The 20,068-nt window shown below is 34.6% G+C and overlaps 1 protein-coding gene across 5 annotated transcripts in view; it reads right to left on the minus strand.

The window, feature by feature from the left end:
* The window catches only part of ADGRL4 (adhesion G protein-coupled receptor L4), a 124,656-nt gene that overhangs the window by 26,503 nt on the left and 78,085 nt on the right, over positions 1-20,068 (minus strand). For all 5 annotated transcript variants that reach the window (XM_057530970.1, XM_057530943.1, XM_057530958.1 and 2 more), the window contains 8 exons: positions 19,694-19,873; positions 19,397-19,580; positions 17,841-17,957; positions 13,998-14,203; positions 8,198-8,371; positions 6,774-6,977; positions 4,465-4,685; positions 4,269-4,335 (listed from right to left, as the gene is read on the minus strand). In XM_057530970.1, the coding sequence (XP_057386953.1) occupies positions 4,269-4,335; positions 4,465-4,685; positions 6,774-6,977; positions 8,198-8,371; positions 13,998-14,203; positions 17,841-17,957; positions 19,397-19,580; positions 19,694-19,873 (1,353 nt within the window). The remainder of the gene's footprint in view (positions 1-4,268; positions 4,336-4,464; positions 4,686-6,773; positions 6,978-8,197; positions 8,372-13,997; positions 14,204-17,840; positions 17,958-19,396; positions 19,581-19,693; positions 19,874-20,068) is intronic.

A 20,068-nucleotide genomic window follows, 5' to 3' on the forward strand; every position in this document is an offset into this window, starting at 1 on the left:
AATATCCAAAGCACGGCAAATATTCTAAAGAAGATAAAGTTCTTTGGTGAGTTGTTTTGTGGAGATATGCAGTGTGAGAAAAGGCTGAAAATAGGCAGGGTTCAGCTAAATTACTGAGAACCTTATACCCCAGCCTATGGTATTTGGACTATAGGCAATGGGGAACTTATCGGCAATGGGATGAAGGTAGGTCATAGACTCAACTTCACGAACTTGAGTTCCAGCTCAGGTACTTAGTAATTGTTCGGCAAACTGTGTAACCACTCTATGCCCCAATTTCTCCAACTTCAAAATAAAATAAACCACACACACACACACATTTTTGAGTTGCTGAAGGATTAAACTAAATGTGCTAACATATGGAGAATGTTTAGCTTAGCACCAGGAATATACAAGAACTTAATATTAATGTTCTTATTTTTCTTATTAAATGTTCCCATTATGTGAGCTGAGTTTGGGGCAGTTTATTCTGGATAGATTAAAATGAAATGGTACAGAATGGCAGCAGAAAGACAGATTAGAAGGCAACTGAAAGAGTGGAAAGTTAAAATGAAAAGGTGAACTTTAGATTAAGACAGAACTAGTTTAAAGTTCTAGCCTCATTATTTATTTGTAGATTTCAGTGCCTTGGGCCAATCACTTAACATTTTGAATCAAATTCTATTTTTCATTAACTATAAAATGGGATGATGACAATGTAGGTGATTTAAGGAGATTGAGTATTGAAGTATTAGCTGTCTGTTTTTAAAATTAGTAGCAGCTCAATAAACTGTAAATTAAAAAAAATTCCTATTATTGTTATTAATACTATAATCTTAGTAAGGAACAACAATGACTCAAAGGGATAACAAAGGTCTGACTGTGAAAATAGAGAAGAAACGGATAAGTTTTATGGAGGTAAAAATTTGGTAAATAGTTAATGACATGTAGACTAGGGAGTGATGAGTCTATGAAAAGATGATTCTTGAATCTTCTTAATAAAAGACAGATGATGATAATTTTTGTGATTTCTGGTACTGCCTTATTTACAATAGCAACTATTTTGTCTGTGCCCTTTGTTTTCCTTCAAAAGGAATCTGGCACGCTTATAGGGCTGCTTAGGAGACACTTAAGTTCACACTAAGAATCCACTCTATGCAAAGTATACTCTGCTTCTCTCCCCATCCACAAACGAGTTCCTCATCTCCATGATGACTTCCTCTTCCACATCTCACCGGTATCACTTATATTTTAGTGTATGATATTCTTTGTCATTTGTTTCATCTTGCTTTCTCCTCATTGACACTATAGTGGGCAGGGGATAATTCTTATATTTCCTCTGTCCTCCCATCATGCCCAGACCACCCAATTAACACGGTGACCTTAATGATATGGCTTGGCATCCTGTGCTACCAGAATATCCCCAAACATAGGACAACAATTTTCAATTCAGTAAATCTGTATAGATGACTGTTGGGGTGGCATGGTTGATTCTAGGATATGTTCCTTCATTGATAAAGCTCAGCTCCTCTGCTGCTGGGGGCTGGAAGGGTCTGATCAGCTCTTGCGGATGGAGAGAGCTTCACGACATCACTTTGGTTTAGGTTGGTTCTTATTACTGCCGGTAATCTTGGCTTATGTGATGGCTTACACTTAGATGGTGTATGTGATTTTTTTTAGTGTTTATAGTATTTCATTTCCATCTTGGCCCCTTCCATTTTTCAGAGAGGGCCAGCCACGCCACCATTCAACATCACCTGTACTCAGCCTATTTTCTTGCTGTGTATAACTTCACTTGACCTGACAACCTTCTGGGCAGCACTACAACTTTTCTTCCCCTCTCTAACTTTCCTGTGCTTATAGGACAGCTGAAGCCTTTGTGTGTTTGCCCCGTCATTTTATTCCCAGGCACACTCTATAATAATCCTTTTCCTCCCTGCTGTCAAGGGGATAGTCCAATAAGCATGCAGCCTGCAGGAAACTAAAAGCAAGTCTAGGCTCTATGTTCACACTTGACAAAAGTCAGGGGACATATGTCAAGCTGTCATAAAAATTGTTCATATATTGCTCTTGTATATCAAGGAGACATGAAAATTCCACAGTCACATCAATCCGGGATCAAGATGAGACTTTTACTCTTACTCTTTCCGATTCCATTCCCTACAGACCTTTTGGAGTACTCCTCCACAACTTGTCTTCATGGAGATGGGGGAGTACTTTTTTTTTTTCACTGTCAGGGTAAGGAAAAGCTTTTCATAGAGAACAATGCACTCCCTCAAAGGCCAAGGACTCCTAACTCCGAGACACGACCCTCTCAGCCCCACTCTTTAGTCCCCTTACTGGGCTACACCTGGTCCTACTGTCTCTTTGAAAGATCCATGGGAAGAGTCAGGTCCAAACTATTGGTGGCTCTTTTTCAAATGTCTGGGTGCTCAATATTTCTTATACTTTATCTTTGAATGCAATACTATTCTGGGACAACAGGAAAACTTTTACTTAATGTTGTATCATACAGCTGAATAATAATAATAATAATAGTAATAATAATAATATGCCAGCATTAGCACAGAAAGCCAGAGATCACTAGAGTAAAGGAATTCACTTCCATTCAATAATTATTTAAAGAATTTCTGCTGTTTTCAAAGATATAAAAAAGATAAACAGTATTCAGTTTTAGACTAAACCGAAAAGCCTTATTCATTTCTTAAATAGCCTGACCCTCTAGTTAAATGGAATGATTATCATACAGAAACCATAAGGAAGATATATTGGTTCATTAATTTCAGACTAGGACAGTGTGACATTGTTCATTTAGGCTTCTGGGAAAGTTTATAGGACTCATTTTTAGATAAACCCATCTAAAATCTGTCCATCTTACTATAAGATAATCCAAAGTTATCTTTTCCCTTATAGAAGCAAAAGTAAAAAAAAAAAAATTTCAGGGAACACTTTCTATTTCTTACTTTAGAGAAATATGTTCCTATTTTTCCTGTTTTCAGGAACTTTCTAGGCCACTACTTTCCTCTAAACTCTAAGAATCACTGATCCAAAGAACTTTCACTTATACAAAACAATATGAGAGATGGCCCACTCTGTAGAGAAGGAATCAGTAAAATTAGAAAATTTAGACAGTGCTTTCACGCAAAATACTCATATCAGGGCAGCGCATGAAAATATACGGATGGGACACATTCAGCCTCTATTCTCATGTGGGTTGAAAATTTTGGAATTCTAAATTAACTAACTCTGAAACTGTTTTAGCTGAAATCTTGCCAATGTTTTCTTTTTATATTACTAGATTCACTGTGAGAATTATAAACAATTATCTGTGATGATTAGGAAATATAGTTCCTGAATGCACTTTATTTCACCCACACCATTAAAAAGTAAACCTTGAAGAAAATTCTCTGCTTTGCATTTCAAGTCTTTCTCCATTTAGCAGCTTCCTCACACCCATAAAAACACATGGGGAGAGAATGAGAGGAAAAGAATTCGAAAAAGATAGCTAGCTATGGCCAAAACATATGGGACAAAGTTGTCCAAAATATTGTCACAACTCCTCCATTGACAATTCATTCTATTGTACAGCCTTGTCAGACCTCCCAGATTCATTGACAGACTATTATATTCAGAGAGGCTTTGAAAACTTACGGCACTTAGAAATGCTCTGAAGACATATAAAAATGTCTTTATTTAGAATGGAACATATAACACCTGCCAAATTTGTAGGTTTGAAACCACTTCCAATAAGAATTAAAAGGCCCTCTTCCCAGCTGAAATAGGGCTATCAATATATGACTTGCCTGCTCATGGGAAATAGTGGGTTCTTGTCTCTGATGTTGCAATTTAGTTTAAAATCACTTTCGTGATGACAGGGTACATAAGGATGATAAAACTATAAAGATGACAGTCTAATCTTCAAAGATCACTGATCATTGATAAAAGATTAAATAACGTAAACATCTGAAATGCCAGATTATCAGCTGGTCCGCACACTCTCAGTATTGAAGTATGCTGAGATACTACTGATAAGTGAAAAATGCTTTTCCTACATGTAGTGCAAAAATACATCCTCGCAAGAGGGGCAAATGAATTATAATAGCTTTGAGTTTAAAATGTATATTTTTTCTCAATAGTGATGCAATATATGTCCAGTATTAATAAATGCTTTGTTGTAAAGTACTCAAAATTATTTTTCCCCTCAAAGTAATGCCTGATCATTGAGAATTTTAAGCACCCTTAAACTGTAACTTTTTTTGAATTCTGGCCGCAATTTTATATATACTTACAAGAATGATTAGACATGCTGGTCCTATAAAACTCCAAATAAAGTTGTTTTCTGTGCTAAGCCAACATCTGAAAAGTAAATAAGAGATAAAATCTCTATATATGTTTGTACGTACTTCAACAAAGCAAAATTTTCAATGATGCACAAAGCTTATTCAGAATTGCATTCCAAATATTTATGAGATCATCTTAACTTACACTTTGGTGGCGCCATAATACCTATAACCTAATGATGCTGAAAATCCAACTACCACCGCTGGGCTGACATAGCCAAAGATATAAAAATTCTTGTGCAAAAATCCCTTGTTGTAGATGACTCCTACAACAATGAGATAGAGGTGAATGCCTTCAATGCACATCCATGCAAAGGCAGCTAAAAAGAAGTAATGCAGCAGCCCGGCAATGATGGAACAGAAGAGCTAGAAAGCAAAGAAAGAAGCCATAAGCAGTGTTTACTTTAACACTATTGTAACATAAAATCTTGACTTTCTCCATAAATTACGCCATTTTATATAATGCTCGGTCACATTAAAATATCCCTGTCAAGTGTCAGTTTTTTAAATTGTACCATTCCCAACCGATTTAAAAGAACCGTGCTTCATCAATGTGAAACATTCACCAGTCCTGTAATAGAACTAAGTTGCTATTCTTGTCCAGAGATTTATACTTTTTATACACTTATATTATGTGATAAATTGTGGATTAGTCACCTGATTATCTCACAGTGACTGTTATGATTTGAGTTGATTTCTGTTTTGGAGCTGCCTTTACTTTCCTTTATTTTAATCATGCTCAAAGAATGAAAATTACTGCTAATACTATGTTAAACAAAACATCGTAAATAATTAAGACAAGGCACTGAATTTACAAAACAGACAAATGATGATATATTTTACAAAAATATTCGTTATATGATCACTTGAAGTTACAAGATTATCAGGTAAATTTGAGATGGATTTCAGTTCAATATTATTTATTAGTATTGACTTCACACTTAGAACTAGAGTTAGGCTTATAAGAAATAACAGAAAATGAAATTGTTATACACTTCTGTAGTAACAGAACTAACACAATCTATTACTGGTGAGATAACATAATAACATTTACATACTTATTGCACTGAATAAAATAGAGTATAATTCAAACATAATGAGATTACCTACTAAAATATATTCGAGAGTACTATATAAGGTTGGGGATGGTGATTAAAATTTGGGAACCACTTCAGTGAGGAAGTGAGATTTGAAATACGGCTTTAAAATGGGAAGAATTTGATAAGTGAAATAGAATTGAAAATAAACACTGTAAGGAACAGTTTTGTGGTGAGGATGACGGTGGGGTGAAGCTGAAGGAGGAATTGGGCATTGGAGGATAGTGGGAGGTGCACAGAATTGACAGGTGTTATAAATACCACTGCAAAACAAACAAACAAACAAAAACATACGGAGTTTACAGTCTCGTGTAGGCTATTTAAAATAGGTGCTTTGTGGCATCTACTTCAGAAGAAAACCTTGATAACTGATGGTTACTCTCAGTACTTGAAAGATGACTAATAAGAATGGAAACATGGAGGCAATTTAATGTTTTGTGGCCATGTTGATGCACTTCTCTGGTCTCCAGCTGCAGGGCGGGCTGCAGCTGCTATACAGGAAAGCCACGGATGTGCTCACGTTTCCTGATGGCTGCTGACAGCCACTGACTGAGCACAGCAAGACATTCCTGTTCTTGAGAGACCTGCCATGTGACTTTGGCTGAGGGTCTTCTCAAAGGACTCCTTGACAGGCAAACTGGGCTTTCCTTAGAACTGCACTGCTGTGTAAAGTGCTTCTACTAACTCATCCTTTCACCTTTCTTTCTTTCACTCAGGCTCAGGCCTGCATCTTGGTCTGATGGCTCTCCAAGTCTCTCTCTTCCCGTTTTCTCTCACAGCCATTTCGCTTAATAAATTTATTGCTTGTTTTATCCCACTTTAGTGTCTGCTTCTAGGATGACCCAGACTAGCTCAAGATGGGAACTATCTGATAAGGCTCTAGATCAATAATGGTGGAAAATGGTTAGAAAAGTGCATTTACTAGGTTGAGCTAATTCATCATATTTCAACCTATGAACCTTAGCCACTTTTGTGTTCCGTCCCTGTCTTGAGATAAACATTTTTTCCAACTCCTCTCTCCCCTGTCTCTCCCCTCTGTTTTTGTTTAATGCCCATGTAAAAACAAACCACAACAAAACAAAAAACAAAACAAGGTTATTTCTTCAGTTTGCTGACAAGTTTTTGCAGTTCATCGTAATGAGGGCCACTGTGGTTAATGGAATTACTAAGCAAGTTGCTCAGATATGTAAGCATTCTCAAACTTAGAAACACCTTAAGAACAAAGTATATCGTGTATTTGCCCCATTAAGCCCTTAATTCCAATTCAATTCCAATTCATATATGTTTCTATGACATATATATTTAGGAAAGTAAAAATTTAGAAAATAAAAATAGAGAGTAAGGGAGATCTACATACCTTATTAGTATTTGTATTGATCCCAACAAGAAAAACAAGTTCAGCAAGGAATAGGCTACAGCAGAGATTTTTGTGAATTGTTGTCCTGGTGCTCTGAATTTCACTGAAGAACCAGAAGGTAAAAATGCATATGGCAAGGCAAATCAGTGAAATAATTATTCCTAGTTGAGTGATCCTTGTAAGAATATTATAATCTTTAATACCCTAAGGGAAAATAATAATACAACTGTTAAAAGAATAACTCAGTAGCTCGTCAAAGGAACTACAACATATAATGAACTTCTCTTTTTGGTGAAACATTAAACTGTTCATAAAATGTAAAAATACAAATGTGCATTTAGATGAGAAAATTTTGTACTTTTGAAAATGTTCAACATTCAGAAAATCTGATATAAATCACGTAGCACTTTAACAGTTCTGTAATTAGTGATCTTTTTCCCTAAGCATAGTATATATTAGTATATGGTTTAACAATGTTATCACCATCAGTTTCTTGATATTAGAAAGGCAATTCATTATTGTAATGTGAAAATGGTTAATTAAAGCAGCTTTATCAGTGGTAAGAACAAGTCATTTCTATGCAGTAATTCAGTTAAACACATTAAACAAAGGTATCAGAAATGCTGCATATATAGATTAACAAAACAGTATAGTTGTGAGACTTTGAAATGGGAAAGGTTGGTTTCACTCCAACCAGATGGTTTTAAGAGGCATCTTTGTTTATTTAACATTCAGAAAAAAAATCATCTTTATCACTGACATTAGGGTTAGGCAGATTTATTTAGTCATGATATGTATTTGATGGATTTTAAGTATTGTAGGGAAATGAGCCTGTAATCTATAGATTCTAATACAGGGATATAAAATAAAAACCTATATAATGTAAAAGCAAGATATTACTGATGTAAAATACATATTATGAAGCTATTCACCTTAGAAAGATTTTTCATGTTTAAAAATCTTGCGGGGTTCTACATTATTAAAACATGGTATTTGTTATGAATGTGCTAATACTTATTGACCAGGTATCAAATATTTTTAATGAATTTGTCATCAGTAAAAATAAACTTTCAATACAAAGGCAAAAGCCCTTAAAGTCCATGATACTTTAAAATGTATAAATGGTCCTTAAAAGCAGCATTAAAAACTAAGAGTCAATGGATAGATATTTAATACACAATCTACTAGATATTATAGATTAGGTAAGTCTTACACTAAAAATAACCAAAGATCCAAACTAGATATGTCATAGAAGGCAGGTAAGAAAAGAAAGACTAAACAAAAGGTAATGTTGAGATTGTATCAGTAAATTAAAAATGCTATTTACAGCCAAAGAAAACATAAAAAATTAAATATTCTCTTGAATGACATAAAGAAGAAGAAAAAAGACAGATTTATAAATATGAATTGGAAAATTGGCTTACAATAGAAGAACCAGAAGACATCAAAATTGCAAAATGTGTCAGGTGGTTACAGCGGCATGAGGTGTGGGTCTCATTCGAGTATGTCAGCTCACAGCCCTCCGAAGACCAGCTGCCATTCATGGTGTCAGGTAAGTAGTTCCAAAATGCACATTGACTCCTATACTTACCTGTGGTCTGAAAAAGAGACATTTTACTGATGGGGAAAAGAGAAAAAGTTACACATACGACATCATTTTGGTTATATTTAAAACACCATTTTGCATAGCAATATAATTAAAACCATGCCTAAAAAGTAAAGCATAAAATCAATGCTAATAAGTGAATGCTATTGTTGTGTGAAAAAATTGAAGTTTATACTGCAGCCATGCTATATTTTATCAATCCTGTGTCACGAATTTGTGAGAATTATTGTCAATTGAGATCATGTATGTCATTTAGAATGGTGCATGACATATCTCATTATCTTCAATAAATGTTTATTGAGTATGCACTAGATATTAGTCATTGATCCAGGTGCTAAAAATACACCACTGAACAAAACAGAAAAAGTGTTTGTGTTATTGACCTTACATTCTAATGAGGAGATTAGATAAGAAATTATTAAACAAAATAAATAAGCCAGGGAAAGGAGAACAGAGGTAATCTGAGGAGGCTTTTCCTAGGAAATGACATTTAAGCAAATACTTCAATTAAGTGAGAGTGTGAGCCCTAAAGACTTGGGAACAGAGGGTTCTGGACAGTTTGAATGGAAAATGGAAAAGCTCTGAAGTGAGACTGAATGAAGGTCTTCCAGAAACATCTAGAAGCCAGTGCAGTTCAAGCAAAGAATGAGGTAAAGAGTAGTGAGTGTAAGATCAGAGAAAGACAGGGGCTGATCAAATAGACTACAGGAAGGTTGTTCAATAAACAGCAGAGTTCTCCTTATCATATATTAATATTAACTAATCATAATACAATACCTAATGCACTGTAAGTTTTAATAAGTTATTCATGGAATGCTGTATACCTATGCTTGTGTCTTGTAGAAATAAAAACTGTTTACAATTATACAACAATTTATAGTTAACTAGGTGCTTTCTTACCTACTTTGTTTAATTTGATCCTCAAAAGAGCCCTGTGAGTGGGTATTGTGTTGAGAGACCAAGAGATGTCAAAAAATATATGCAAGACTAATCATTGATAAATGGAGTAAAACAGAGCCAAATGCAAATCTTCAGACAACTATTCATTAAAGAAAATATTAGTTGAGTATCAAATATAGGCACTGTGCTAGAAGCCAGGGATTCTTAGTTGAAAAGATAAAGCATCTGCCCTCAAGGATGATGGAAGCCCAGATGATTTGAATACAATTAGACAGTTGCTTTAATGGCCTATATACAAAATCCAACACTTAGATCAATGGTTGGAGCACTGGCCAATTTGATTGGAGTAAGTCTAGGAAGACAGTAATTGAACTGAAATTGGAGAGATGACAAGAAATTTTTCAAAGAGGTCAAGCTATGTGAAGAAAATTGAAACTCCACATCCAGTTCCCCCAAAACTGCCAGGAAAATACCCAATCCCACTCTTGTTAAAAAACAAACAAACAGATAAGCTAGAGGAGCCAGAAGGACCCTAGAATTGAGGAACTAGAGTCAGCTGAGAGTGCATCACTCAAAAAACAGGGGTTAAGTGAGGGTCTGTCTACATGCTGAGCACCCACCATTGCCCACCACTTTCTTTTTATTCTCCTAATCCTTTCAGTGAGCTTCTGTCTTTAGGCATGAGACTAAAAGGTTTCTGAGAAACTAAAGGCCGAAGAGAAATGACTTTTAGGTAGTGATCTTCAGGATCTTCCAGTGCAATGGCCAGAAACTAGCCTGATGATAACTCTCTAGGGAAGCACACCACTGCCACAAGCCACCTGAACACACAGTCACCTTTCAAATGTCTCATTATTAGATATGGATGGATGGCCATGAACCACCAGACCTCCGAGGACACGCTCTGCCATGAAAGACAAAGAACAAAAAGCCAACAAGACAAACAGAGGAAATCAGGAGCAACATAATGTAGGGAGTAGAACACAGATTTTTTTAAAATATAAATACTACCACAGAGAAATACTGCACCCATGAAACAAAAATAGAGTTCAAAAAATAAGGGTGTTCAGTTATAATTAAGTATAAAGTAGAAATAAAATATGTTAGCAGGAAAAAAAAATAAAAATGTAAAGGAAACTTAAAATGAAAAAAAAAAAAAGACCTTAGAGGCTCAGCTGGGGAGTCCAATATTTACATAAGAATAACAAGAGAAGAGACCAGAGATACTGGAGAGGAAGAAATTAGCAAACAAATAATAATAGAAAATTCGCTAAAACTGAAGACCACATAAATGCCTAGTACAATTAATAAAGAAAGATCTACACCAAGGTTCATCTTTGATTGAATCCTGAGAATAAAGATAAGATCTCAAAAGTTTGAGAGAGAGAAAGAGACAGATCACTTGCAAAAGAATGCAAATTTTAAGTAAAATATTAATTGCATGCAGCTTCCCCAGGTTAACCTGGAAAGCTAGAAAACAATGAGCAAGGTCTAGAAAATTCTGAAGAAAAAATTATTCACAATTTATAACTCTATACCATGGAATTTATCTAAGTGTATGGATAAGATAGAACTATAGTATATACTTAGCTAAAAAGGTAATGCAAGAGCTCAAAAACTTGACTTTCTGGGCACCTTTCTCAAGAGTCACTGGAGAATATGCCACCAAAATACAGAGATAAACCAAGAAAGAGGAATCGTTGGTTCAAGGAAACATTGAATTTGACACAGGAGAGAGGAGAGTTGCATGCCCAGGACGATGGTGACAGAGATGTCCAATCTGATAGCCGTACAGAAGGCCAAGGGTAGACCATCCAGATAGGATCAAGTTCACAGAGGCCTAAAAAGGATGTCTCCAGAACATTAATTTAGCTGATAATCTTATGTATTTGAATGTTTTATAAGGAGATTTATAGTACTGTCAGAAAGTTTGGGGACTAATTAGTAATGGATAAATAGAAATCTAAGCAAGCTAAATGAAAGGAATTTACTAACACCTGGAAAATGGTTCAGCCTCATGATTCAGCTGTGTATAACACATTGAAAACTGATTTAACCCAAAATTTGATGAAGCATGGGAGGATGAATAGTTGGGGGAGTGCGTGGATCACAGGGGAAGATATGTATAAGAAAATTAAATCCATATTTTCTATAGATGAAGGCAATAGATCATACTTATTTTTTAAAAGCTTACAAAAATAAGAGGAGTTATTAAGTTTGGGGTGAAGGAGATAGAGGATCAATGGAAAATGCTTTCCCATTTTGTAGGAAGCCAGAAACTTCAGCCTATTTGTTAGCTGAGACACTGGGACCAATGTGGAGAGATCCAGGAAAGTTGAGGTAATGGACAAAGCTTAATTTCTTGTGAGGTAGGTGGGGGAAGGATTCAGAGAATAGCATCGGGCAGGAGAGTATCTTAGCTGCGGAAGAATGGATTCTGGAGAAAGACTGTGGGTATGAAACTTTGTTCTACCAGTTGTTGCTGAGCGACCACGGGCAAGGCATTTAATCTTTCAGAGTCTCAGTTTCCTCATCTGTGAAATGGAGATAACAGTACATACCTCACAGGGTTCTTGTGAGAATTAAAGTAAATAATTTAGAACAAAGCGTGTTTCCATATAAGCATTATTAAAGTATTGGTTGCTATAACTATTATCATTATTATTATCTGTATTATTATAACAACTATAATTAATATTCCTCTAAAGTAATGAAGTATATACTAGTTGGTGAAGTTGCAAGTAAATTATCAGGGAATCAGGAAGTGGAAGGTGTTATATATGAAATAACTTTGATTTTCCTAGAGAATAAAATGGGATCCAAATTTTATTCTCAGAGGGAAGCAATGGATTGGTTAAATGTATTGTCAGAGGAAAGAGATGAAATTTCAGAGTGGTCATTACTTTGAATGGGAAAAGAATTTGAACAGAGAAGACAATTAAGGACAATCAAGTTTTCTCATTAACTATGGTGAAGAACTCTTGTGTAAATGTGTGTTTTGTTTTGTTGCTGTGTCAAACAGAGATGCACGAAGTGGGTTGCCCTTGGCACTCTTCAGCTGCCAAAACATTCCACTGATAAAAACTATAGGGCTTCCCTGGTGGCGCAGTGGTTGAGAGTCTGCCTGCCAACGCAGGGGACACGGGTTCGAGCCCTGGTCTGGGAAGATCCCACATGCCGCGGAGCAACTGGGCCCGTGAGCCACAACTACTGAGCCTGCGCGTTTGGAGCCTCTGCTCTGCAACAAGAGAGGCCGCGATAGTGAAAGGCCCGCGCACCGCGATGAAGAGTGGCCCCCGCTTGCCACAACTAGAGAAAGCCCTCGCACAGAAACGAAGACCCAACACAGCCATAAATAAATAAATAAATAAAAGTTAAAAAAAAAAAAAAAAACTGTAGAGAGACCATGCAAAAGAACAATGTTTGTTTTCTAGTATCAAAAGGTCATTTGCATTTAGCATTTGAAAATATCTAAATTTAGTTTCCATTCTTAAAACATTTCACACCTTCTTTTTCCCTCAACAGAATGCCCACCATTGTTTAGGTTTGAGCTACCATTTACTTGCATTTTCTATACATTTAGTTTCTCTCTACATCAGATGTCTGTCTTTACAGTGACACATTTGTACTGTATGGAAGCATATAGAGTGGCCCCTTGATATTCACAGGGGATTGATTCCAGGACCCCTGCGCATTCCGAAATCCACGGATACTCAAGTTACTTTCGTAAAATGGAGTAGTATTTGCATATAACCTATGCACATCCTCCTGTATACTTTAAATCATCTCTAGATTACTTATAAAACTCAATACAATGTAAATGCTATGTAAATAGTTGATGGGCTGCAGTAAATTCAAGTTTTGCTTTTTGGAACTTTCTGGAATTTTTCCCTTGAATATTTTCCATTTGTGTTTGGTTGAATTCATGGATGTGGAACCTGTGGATACGGAGGGCTGACTATATGTTCTTTTAATCCCCTGTTTCCCATAAACATGCAAATACAATTGCCCAGCTTCAAGATTCTCTAAATAGAGTTTCTGAGGCAATTTAATCATGCATTAGGATTGAAATTCAATTGAAAGCCCAAGAAACCATTAACTGTAAAAATGCAGCAAACAATATGATTTTGAGTTTCCCTGGTCACTTTTAGGTCTATAAAAACCCTAAATACTTAGTTATTTCTAATCATTTTTTTTATTGTATAGTTTTAATTATACATGGGTTTGAAAAAAGGTTTAGAATAACAATAAAAGAGTAAAGTGGTCTCAGATGATTTCTTTATGAAATATTATGAACTTCTCTATGATTTTATTTTAATCAGCACCCAAATCAGTATTATTTTATATGACAATTAACCAAACACCTCCCTCATTATACAAGTAACATTTATCTCTTTAATACTTTTTTATAACTTCTTCCTTGAAGGGCCGGAGACTTCCAAAATGAACAATGTACTTAAAAATAAAACTAAAACGTAGCTTAATTTCAGAGAATCAAATACATAAAATTCTTTGGTATTTATTATAAAATTTAAAGAGCACTGAAAGTACAAAAATATTTTATAGAAAAATTAATTGAAACCACTTTACTCTTTTATTTCAATTTTGAATTTTTAAACTCAAGAACTCACATACAATTAAAGTGACACTACACAAAAATGCTCATTTCTCTGAATGCTTCACAATTATAATCAATAGTCAACAGAAACACAACTTACCTTTATGTGATTTAATGTAAATGTTATTTTTTCAAGTTCATACAATGTGGGTGGGTTTGAGCTAATTGAGACTGAAATTACTGAAGAGATGACTCTTCCCTCCTCTTCAGCTTTATCATAACTTTGAGGTTCCAATAAGATGTTGTCAGACGATGAAAATAGAGGACCAATACTCTTATAATATAAAAATGCAACTGCAACACTGCCTGTCAATCAAATAAGTGTATTCAGTGAAATTCTTAAAATAAACATAAAAATTGACCAGACAAAGGGAGTCATACAAATTCCCAGATACTGAAATGTGGGTCATAATATATCTATGCTTACATCATCGAACCATATTAAGACATATTCTCTGACCTCTGTGACTCTGAAACTGATTGTGGACTGTAGCATCCCCTTGGCACAGACTATATATAGGAGAAAAATAGTCCCAGATAAATTTACATCCAAGTGCTGACTAAGAACCAAGGAGTAAGTATATTCACTTGAAAAATAAAATTTTGACTTACTACTTTGCTGGGCAAATATATGAATTAGAAAGATACTGGGAGAAAATTATCACAGATTTACAGTATTAAGAAAGTTCAGAATTGAAAGAGTTGTGAGATGCCACTGAGTTCAACCTCATGCCCACTGAAATGCTTCCTTTTAAAATTGATGACATATAGTTATGCCGACGCAGCATAGGGAATTTATTGCCTTTCGAGGCAGCCATTTATCTGAACCCCTGACACTCCGCAAATGCAGCACATCAGCACATAACCAGATACTAGAAATGTTACCTGATCAGTACAGACTATCACATGACTATTTTTCCCTTAGCCTGGACACTACACCTATTTTAACGGATCTCAAATTGCCTTGGTTTATGAGATCATTATCAGCAGCTCATTATCACTGATATTAAGTGTGTGAACAACTCAACATCGACAACTATTATCTTTTAAAATTCCTGTTGTCACTTAGGTCACATTCCTTCTCTGTTGTACAGACTTATGGACAGTAAATTGAGGAATTTATATTCAGAATTTACTCTTGGAATTAGAAGTTCTGGTTTCAGTCATTTCTCCTACTTGTGTGTCCCTGGGTAAACTTGAGCTTTCTCATGTATAACATGATGGTAGTGATATTCCCTCTGGCTATTTACTAGGATAAGGTGGAGACCAAATGAAATTATACGAGAGAGTCTTCTGTAAAATTTAAGATGTTATATTAATATGATTATTGTTATACTTATTAACTAGAAATGTTATATGTTTGCTTTAGATACTTGGACAAATTAGGAAGAACTCTTATCATATTCATTTTCCCTCAAATTTGTGACACCAGCAAATAATTTGAAAAGCATAAATGAATCAAAATCATTAATACAAATGTTGATAATGTCATCAAAAACAAATGTCTGTGATATAATGTTGGAACCCTCCACATCTCAATATCACACTAATAACTAATATTCTTTGGATATGGTTATGTGAGCTAGAAGTTGCAAAAATGTGTCACTATTCACGTTTTCTATCTTAGTATAAAAAGGCACCCCAAGATACTGCTAAGAGCCTTGCTAAAATTCAGATACATTACATATTTTCCTAAACTGCCAGCCCAGAAAACTTACGTCAAAAAAATAATGTTAGTATAACATGGTTGGGCTAGTGAAATTGTGATGGCTCCAGATGACAACTAGCCCAGCATTTGCTATGGACACACCAGGGATGGAAGCAGAACCTGGAAACCTCTTAGGGGAACTTGACCTAGTCCAGCTGATGAACCAGTTCATGCAACAGCAACTTCTCAGAGGTTGTAGTAGTGGGCGGTACAAAATCAAATGAAGCACCAAAGAGATAACATGGGTTTAAAAATCTATTAATCATTCCGATACTTTCTAAAGGAAAATATTTATTTAACATCAATTTTTGACTTTGGGTAAAAGGAGAGTCATGCCACGTAGAATGGTCCAAAATCCCTTTTTATGAATATTGATCCAGTATTTGTTCATTTTTTTTTAAATCATTTGGAACCTATTTTAATTCCCATGATTTCTCACTAATTCTAGGTCTGATCTAGCTTTTAACTCTCATATCAGATCTGTACCTATTTTCAGTAAACTAGGGGTTCATTCACTAATGATAGGCACTAAAATTCAGTATATAAAAAAGATTAAAAATCCATCTGTGCCACCCTTATTTTCCTCCTAATGACACTATGCAGCTTTTAACTAATGAATGTTTTTATTAAGGAATTTTGTCAATAAATGAATAATCACATGTAGACATCATTGAGTGGGTTTGATCAGTTTCTTACACTTGTCCTTATTTTGAAGATTCAACCATGAGGAAAATAAATTTTCTCCCTCTGCTCTCTTGAGAGCTGATATTACTGTCCCTTTCAAATGTCAGCGTTTGCATGTGTGATTATGAAATGTAACAAAACTACCATACACTAAGACAGGATCTCTTCGAGATATTAATTCCATGACAATTTCATCATCTGTCACTATGATAAGTATTTTCAATGTCTTTATTCTAAACTTCCAAATACTACTCAAATTGTCTTTGAAAATACAACAGTTTAACACATTCTTTGGATCTGCTCCTAAATATTACGTGTGCTTGGTTAATTAGAATATGATGTAACGGGATAAGAGCCATGGGTTCAATGGCAGTATGGCTTAGTTATTTTTGCTTTTTATGGCCATCTGTTTCTTACTTTTGAATAAAAAATGACAAGAAAAAATGGAAAGGGTAATATCAATGGATTAGAAAAAAAAATTCCCACATTAGCGCTGTAAAAATTTTTTTTAAAAGATGGTCTTCTGAGAATGAATGTGCAACATGCTTTTTAACAATAAAGACAACATATTTTTTAATAAAGTGATGTCTGTAAAAGTGACATATGTGTGTTATTGTATATATTTTCCATTTGTACGTATGACCACCCACAATGCTTTGAGAAAATATTATAATTCATGTTTTATAGGTAATATATTTTGACCTATATGTGAACAGCAACAATTCTATTATCAACAGAGATTTTTTTTTTCTAAGTGCATTGCACTACGAGAGCAGATAAATGGTTAAATTAAAATAGCAGCTGCTAGTTTGCCTGTGGTTAGGTGACAAGGGAAAGCTGGTCAGGGCTGATTTCTTTGTTAACTCCTTCTCTTCAAGTCTTAGTTCTGTATTATCTGTTGATGTACATAGAGACAAACCCGTTAGCTTCTTGTGCCTTAGTTCCATTATCCATAAAATGAGGACATTAGGTTAGATAATCATAAAGTCACTTGCTAGTACTAGCATTCTCGGGTCCCATTTCTTAAGAAATCCTGCCTTTAGTTTAGTTGAAGAGTTTAGTGTACAAAAACTAAGAAATGAGTGGAAGAGAAATTCACGCTTAAACAATAACTTTCTACCTTTTTGAACACTACCTCTATTCGTCTTCCTCATACAATCCCAAATTCAGTCTCACAATGAGGAATATGAAGGATTACTGAAGAAGAAATATTAGAAGAACTCTATGAAAATTATAGCACCTGACTGCTGCAAAATGAGGAATAAAATCACAGTTCCTTTGTATATTTCCACTGGGATCTTAACATTATTAGACAATTACAGAGTTGGAGGATCAAGGACAAGAAGGATCTAGGTATCACCCGCTAAAATTCTACCCAGGTATTTTTATCATAATGAAAATCTAAAATATAAATATGGAAATTCTGTGTATAAACATAAAATATTTTTCTATAGAAAACCACACAAGTTATATGCACATATGATACAATCAAATGTATGGTATTTATTGCAAAACATTGAAATATTGTATATAAGATTGTCAAAGTCCTACCATTTGAATCATATGCAGCTTTTCTATTTGGAAATATCTTTATATTATCTCCGTCCATATTCATATGGGGATGAATATGTTTCATGTGATATGAATCAAAAAAGAAAGCTTTGAGAGCTGAAACAAAATCATGAAAATAATAAATTCTCTGAAATTAGTTTAATCAATATATTTATTTAGTTAGAGACAATTTCATCCATCATTGTTATATTTCAACTTCTTAATTACGGCAGGTAGAATGAACATATTCTGAACATGATGTTTGGACATTATAATTTGTATTTAAAAATCTGATTCATGTTTATTTGTTTGATTTCACTATAGCATTCATGGTTTAATTCTATCTTTATTGAATAAAATAAAAGAAAATATGTATGTACACAAAGAAGCTATGAATCATAATTACTAAAGCAGACAAGCAACTACAATGTATTAGAGGATGATATCTACAATATAATATATTATATACAGAGTGATTGACTTAAATTCTTGAGTAATAATTTCCTTACCTGGTGCACTTTCACCTTTTTCATGCAGGAACATCATAGAAATTTAGGCTCCTATATATGGTCACAATGCTTGCTACCTTAATTTTGAGTAACTGGTGAATCCCGATGAGATAATGATTTTTGTATATCTATAGGTGCACAGCAGGATAACAACCAGAAAATATAATAGGGGTGTATATGCAATGATTACTGCAGAAAGTGTACTTTGTTTCCTCAGAACAACTTTACAGGCAGCCTCAGTTTGATACAGATTCTTAATGTGTTAAATATGAGATTTCATAAAGCAGGAAACATTCCAATTTGCTATGCTAATTGCTTTATATTATCGAAAGGCAAAGGATTCCTAATGAGAAATTTAAATATACTACATTCAGGACAAAGATATACGCCCAAAGGATTTCAACGTTAAAAATAAACATCTTCAAGGTTCAACATTAGAAAAATAGGGAATGGTTACATAAAATATGATCTATCCATAACTATTGCAGAGACACTAAAAATTATGCTCATGGTGTGGTTTTAGAAGTCAGGATGGTATAACCTGTACGGGGCAGGGAGTGGCTGCCGGGGGGATGAGGGGTCTTCTGGGGTGCTGTTTATACAGACGTGTTCACTTTGTGAAAATTTGTCAAGTTATATTCATTTCATATGTGCACTTTTCTGTCTGTGTGTTATACTTCAATAAAAATTAAACTTAAAAAAATGAAATATACTACACTCAGAAAATCTGTCTGTACTATGATCGGTCAAGACAGATCCTACCAAGGCATAAGATGACAAGGGAGTAATGGTCTCTGAGCATTTAAATGCTAAACAGTTCAGAGAAAGGAAAAGGTGGAGGCTATAAGTAGGTGGCAAGTCTTAGGCACTCATCCTTTTTATTCACACTTCATTCGCAACTACTCTTGTGATATGCATCACCATTCATGTCTACATTGATAAAACAACTGCCAGTTTAATTAACAATATTTTAAAGACTTTTCTTCTCTTTTGAGAATGGCTTGTTTGGAAAACTCGATTGCTTTGAAATTGACCTTGGCTTCTTACCTATATCACTTGAATTAGTATCAAATTGAGTGGTCTTTTGAAAGTTCTGAGATAGCCTTAAGGTAGCTTGCTCAGCAGCATGTAACAGTTTTGTAAGATGAGTTCTTCTATGGTTTGTAGATAACTTGTCCCAAACTATAAATGTATCCTTTTGAACAAAATTATTCACAGTTTTTACAAATTCCTGTTGAAAAAAAAAAAGTATATCTTTTAAAAATGTTGGACTTTTACATTAATCACAAATGTAAGGAAAATTTTAAGCCTAAATTATATTGAGTTAAAGCTCAACATACTTACAGTAAGAGTTGAATTAGAAAGGGTGTCCTTGGCCGAATTCGTGCTATTCATATAACCCAGTAACGGGGATGATTCAGCTAATATTTCTATATATGTAATTATATCCGTCGGTGAAAGATCTTTCACAGAATTTCTATAGACTTCTTGTAGCAAAGCCACAGGTTCTTCTATGTGCCTAATCTGAACAAAAATGAGTCCAGAGAAAGGAAACCAGTTTAAAGCACTACTAGATCTTTTCAAGAATAAATGTTGCATGATAAATATGTTCTGAGTTTTTTCTCTTATACATTAATAAGTTATCAGACTACATCTAAACCATAACACAAAGCAATGAAACCTGAAATTATTTACAAAGGATTAGCAAATAGCTTAAAA

The sequence above is a fragment of the Balaenoptera acutorostrata genome, chromosome 1, assembly GCF_949987535.1.
Source record: "Balaenoptera acutorostrata chromosome 1, mBalAcu1.1, whole genome shotgun sequence".
Taxonomy (NCBI): Eukaryota; Metazoa; Chordata; class Mammalia; order Artiodactyla; family Balaenopteridae; genus Balaenoptera; species Balaenoptera acutorostrata.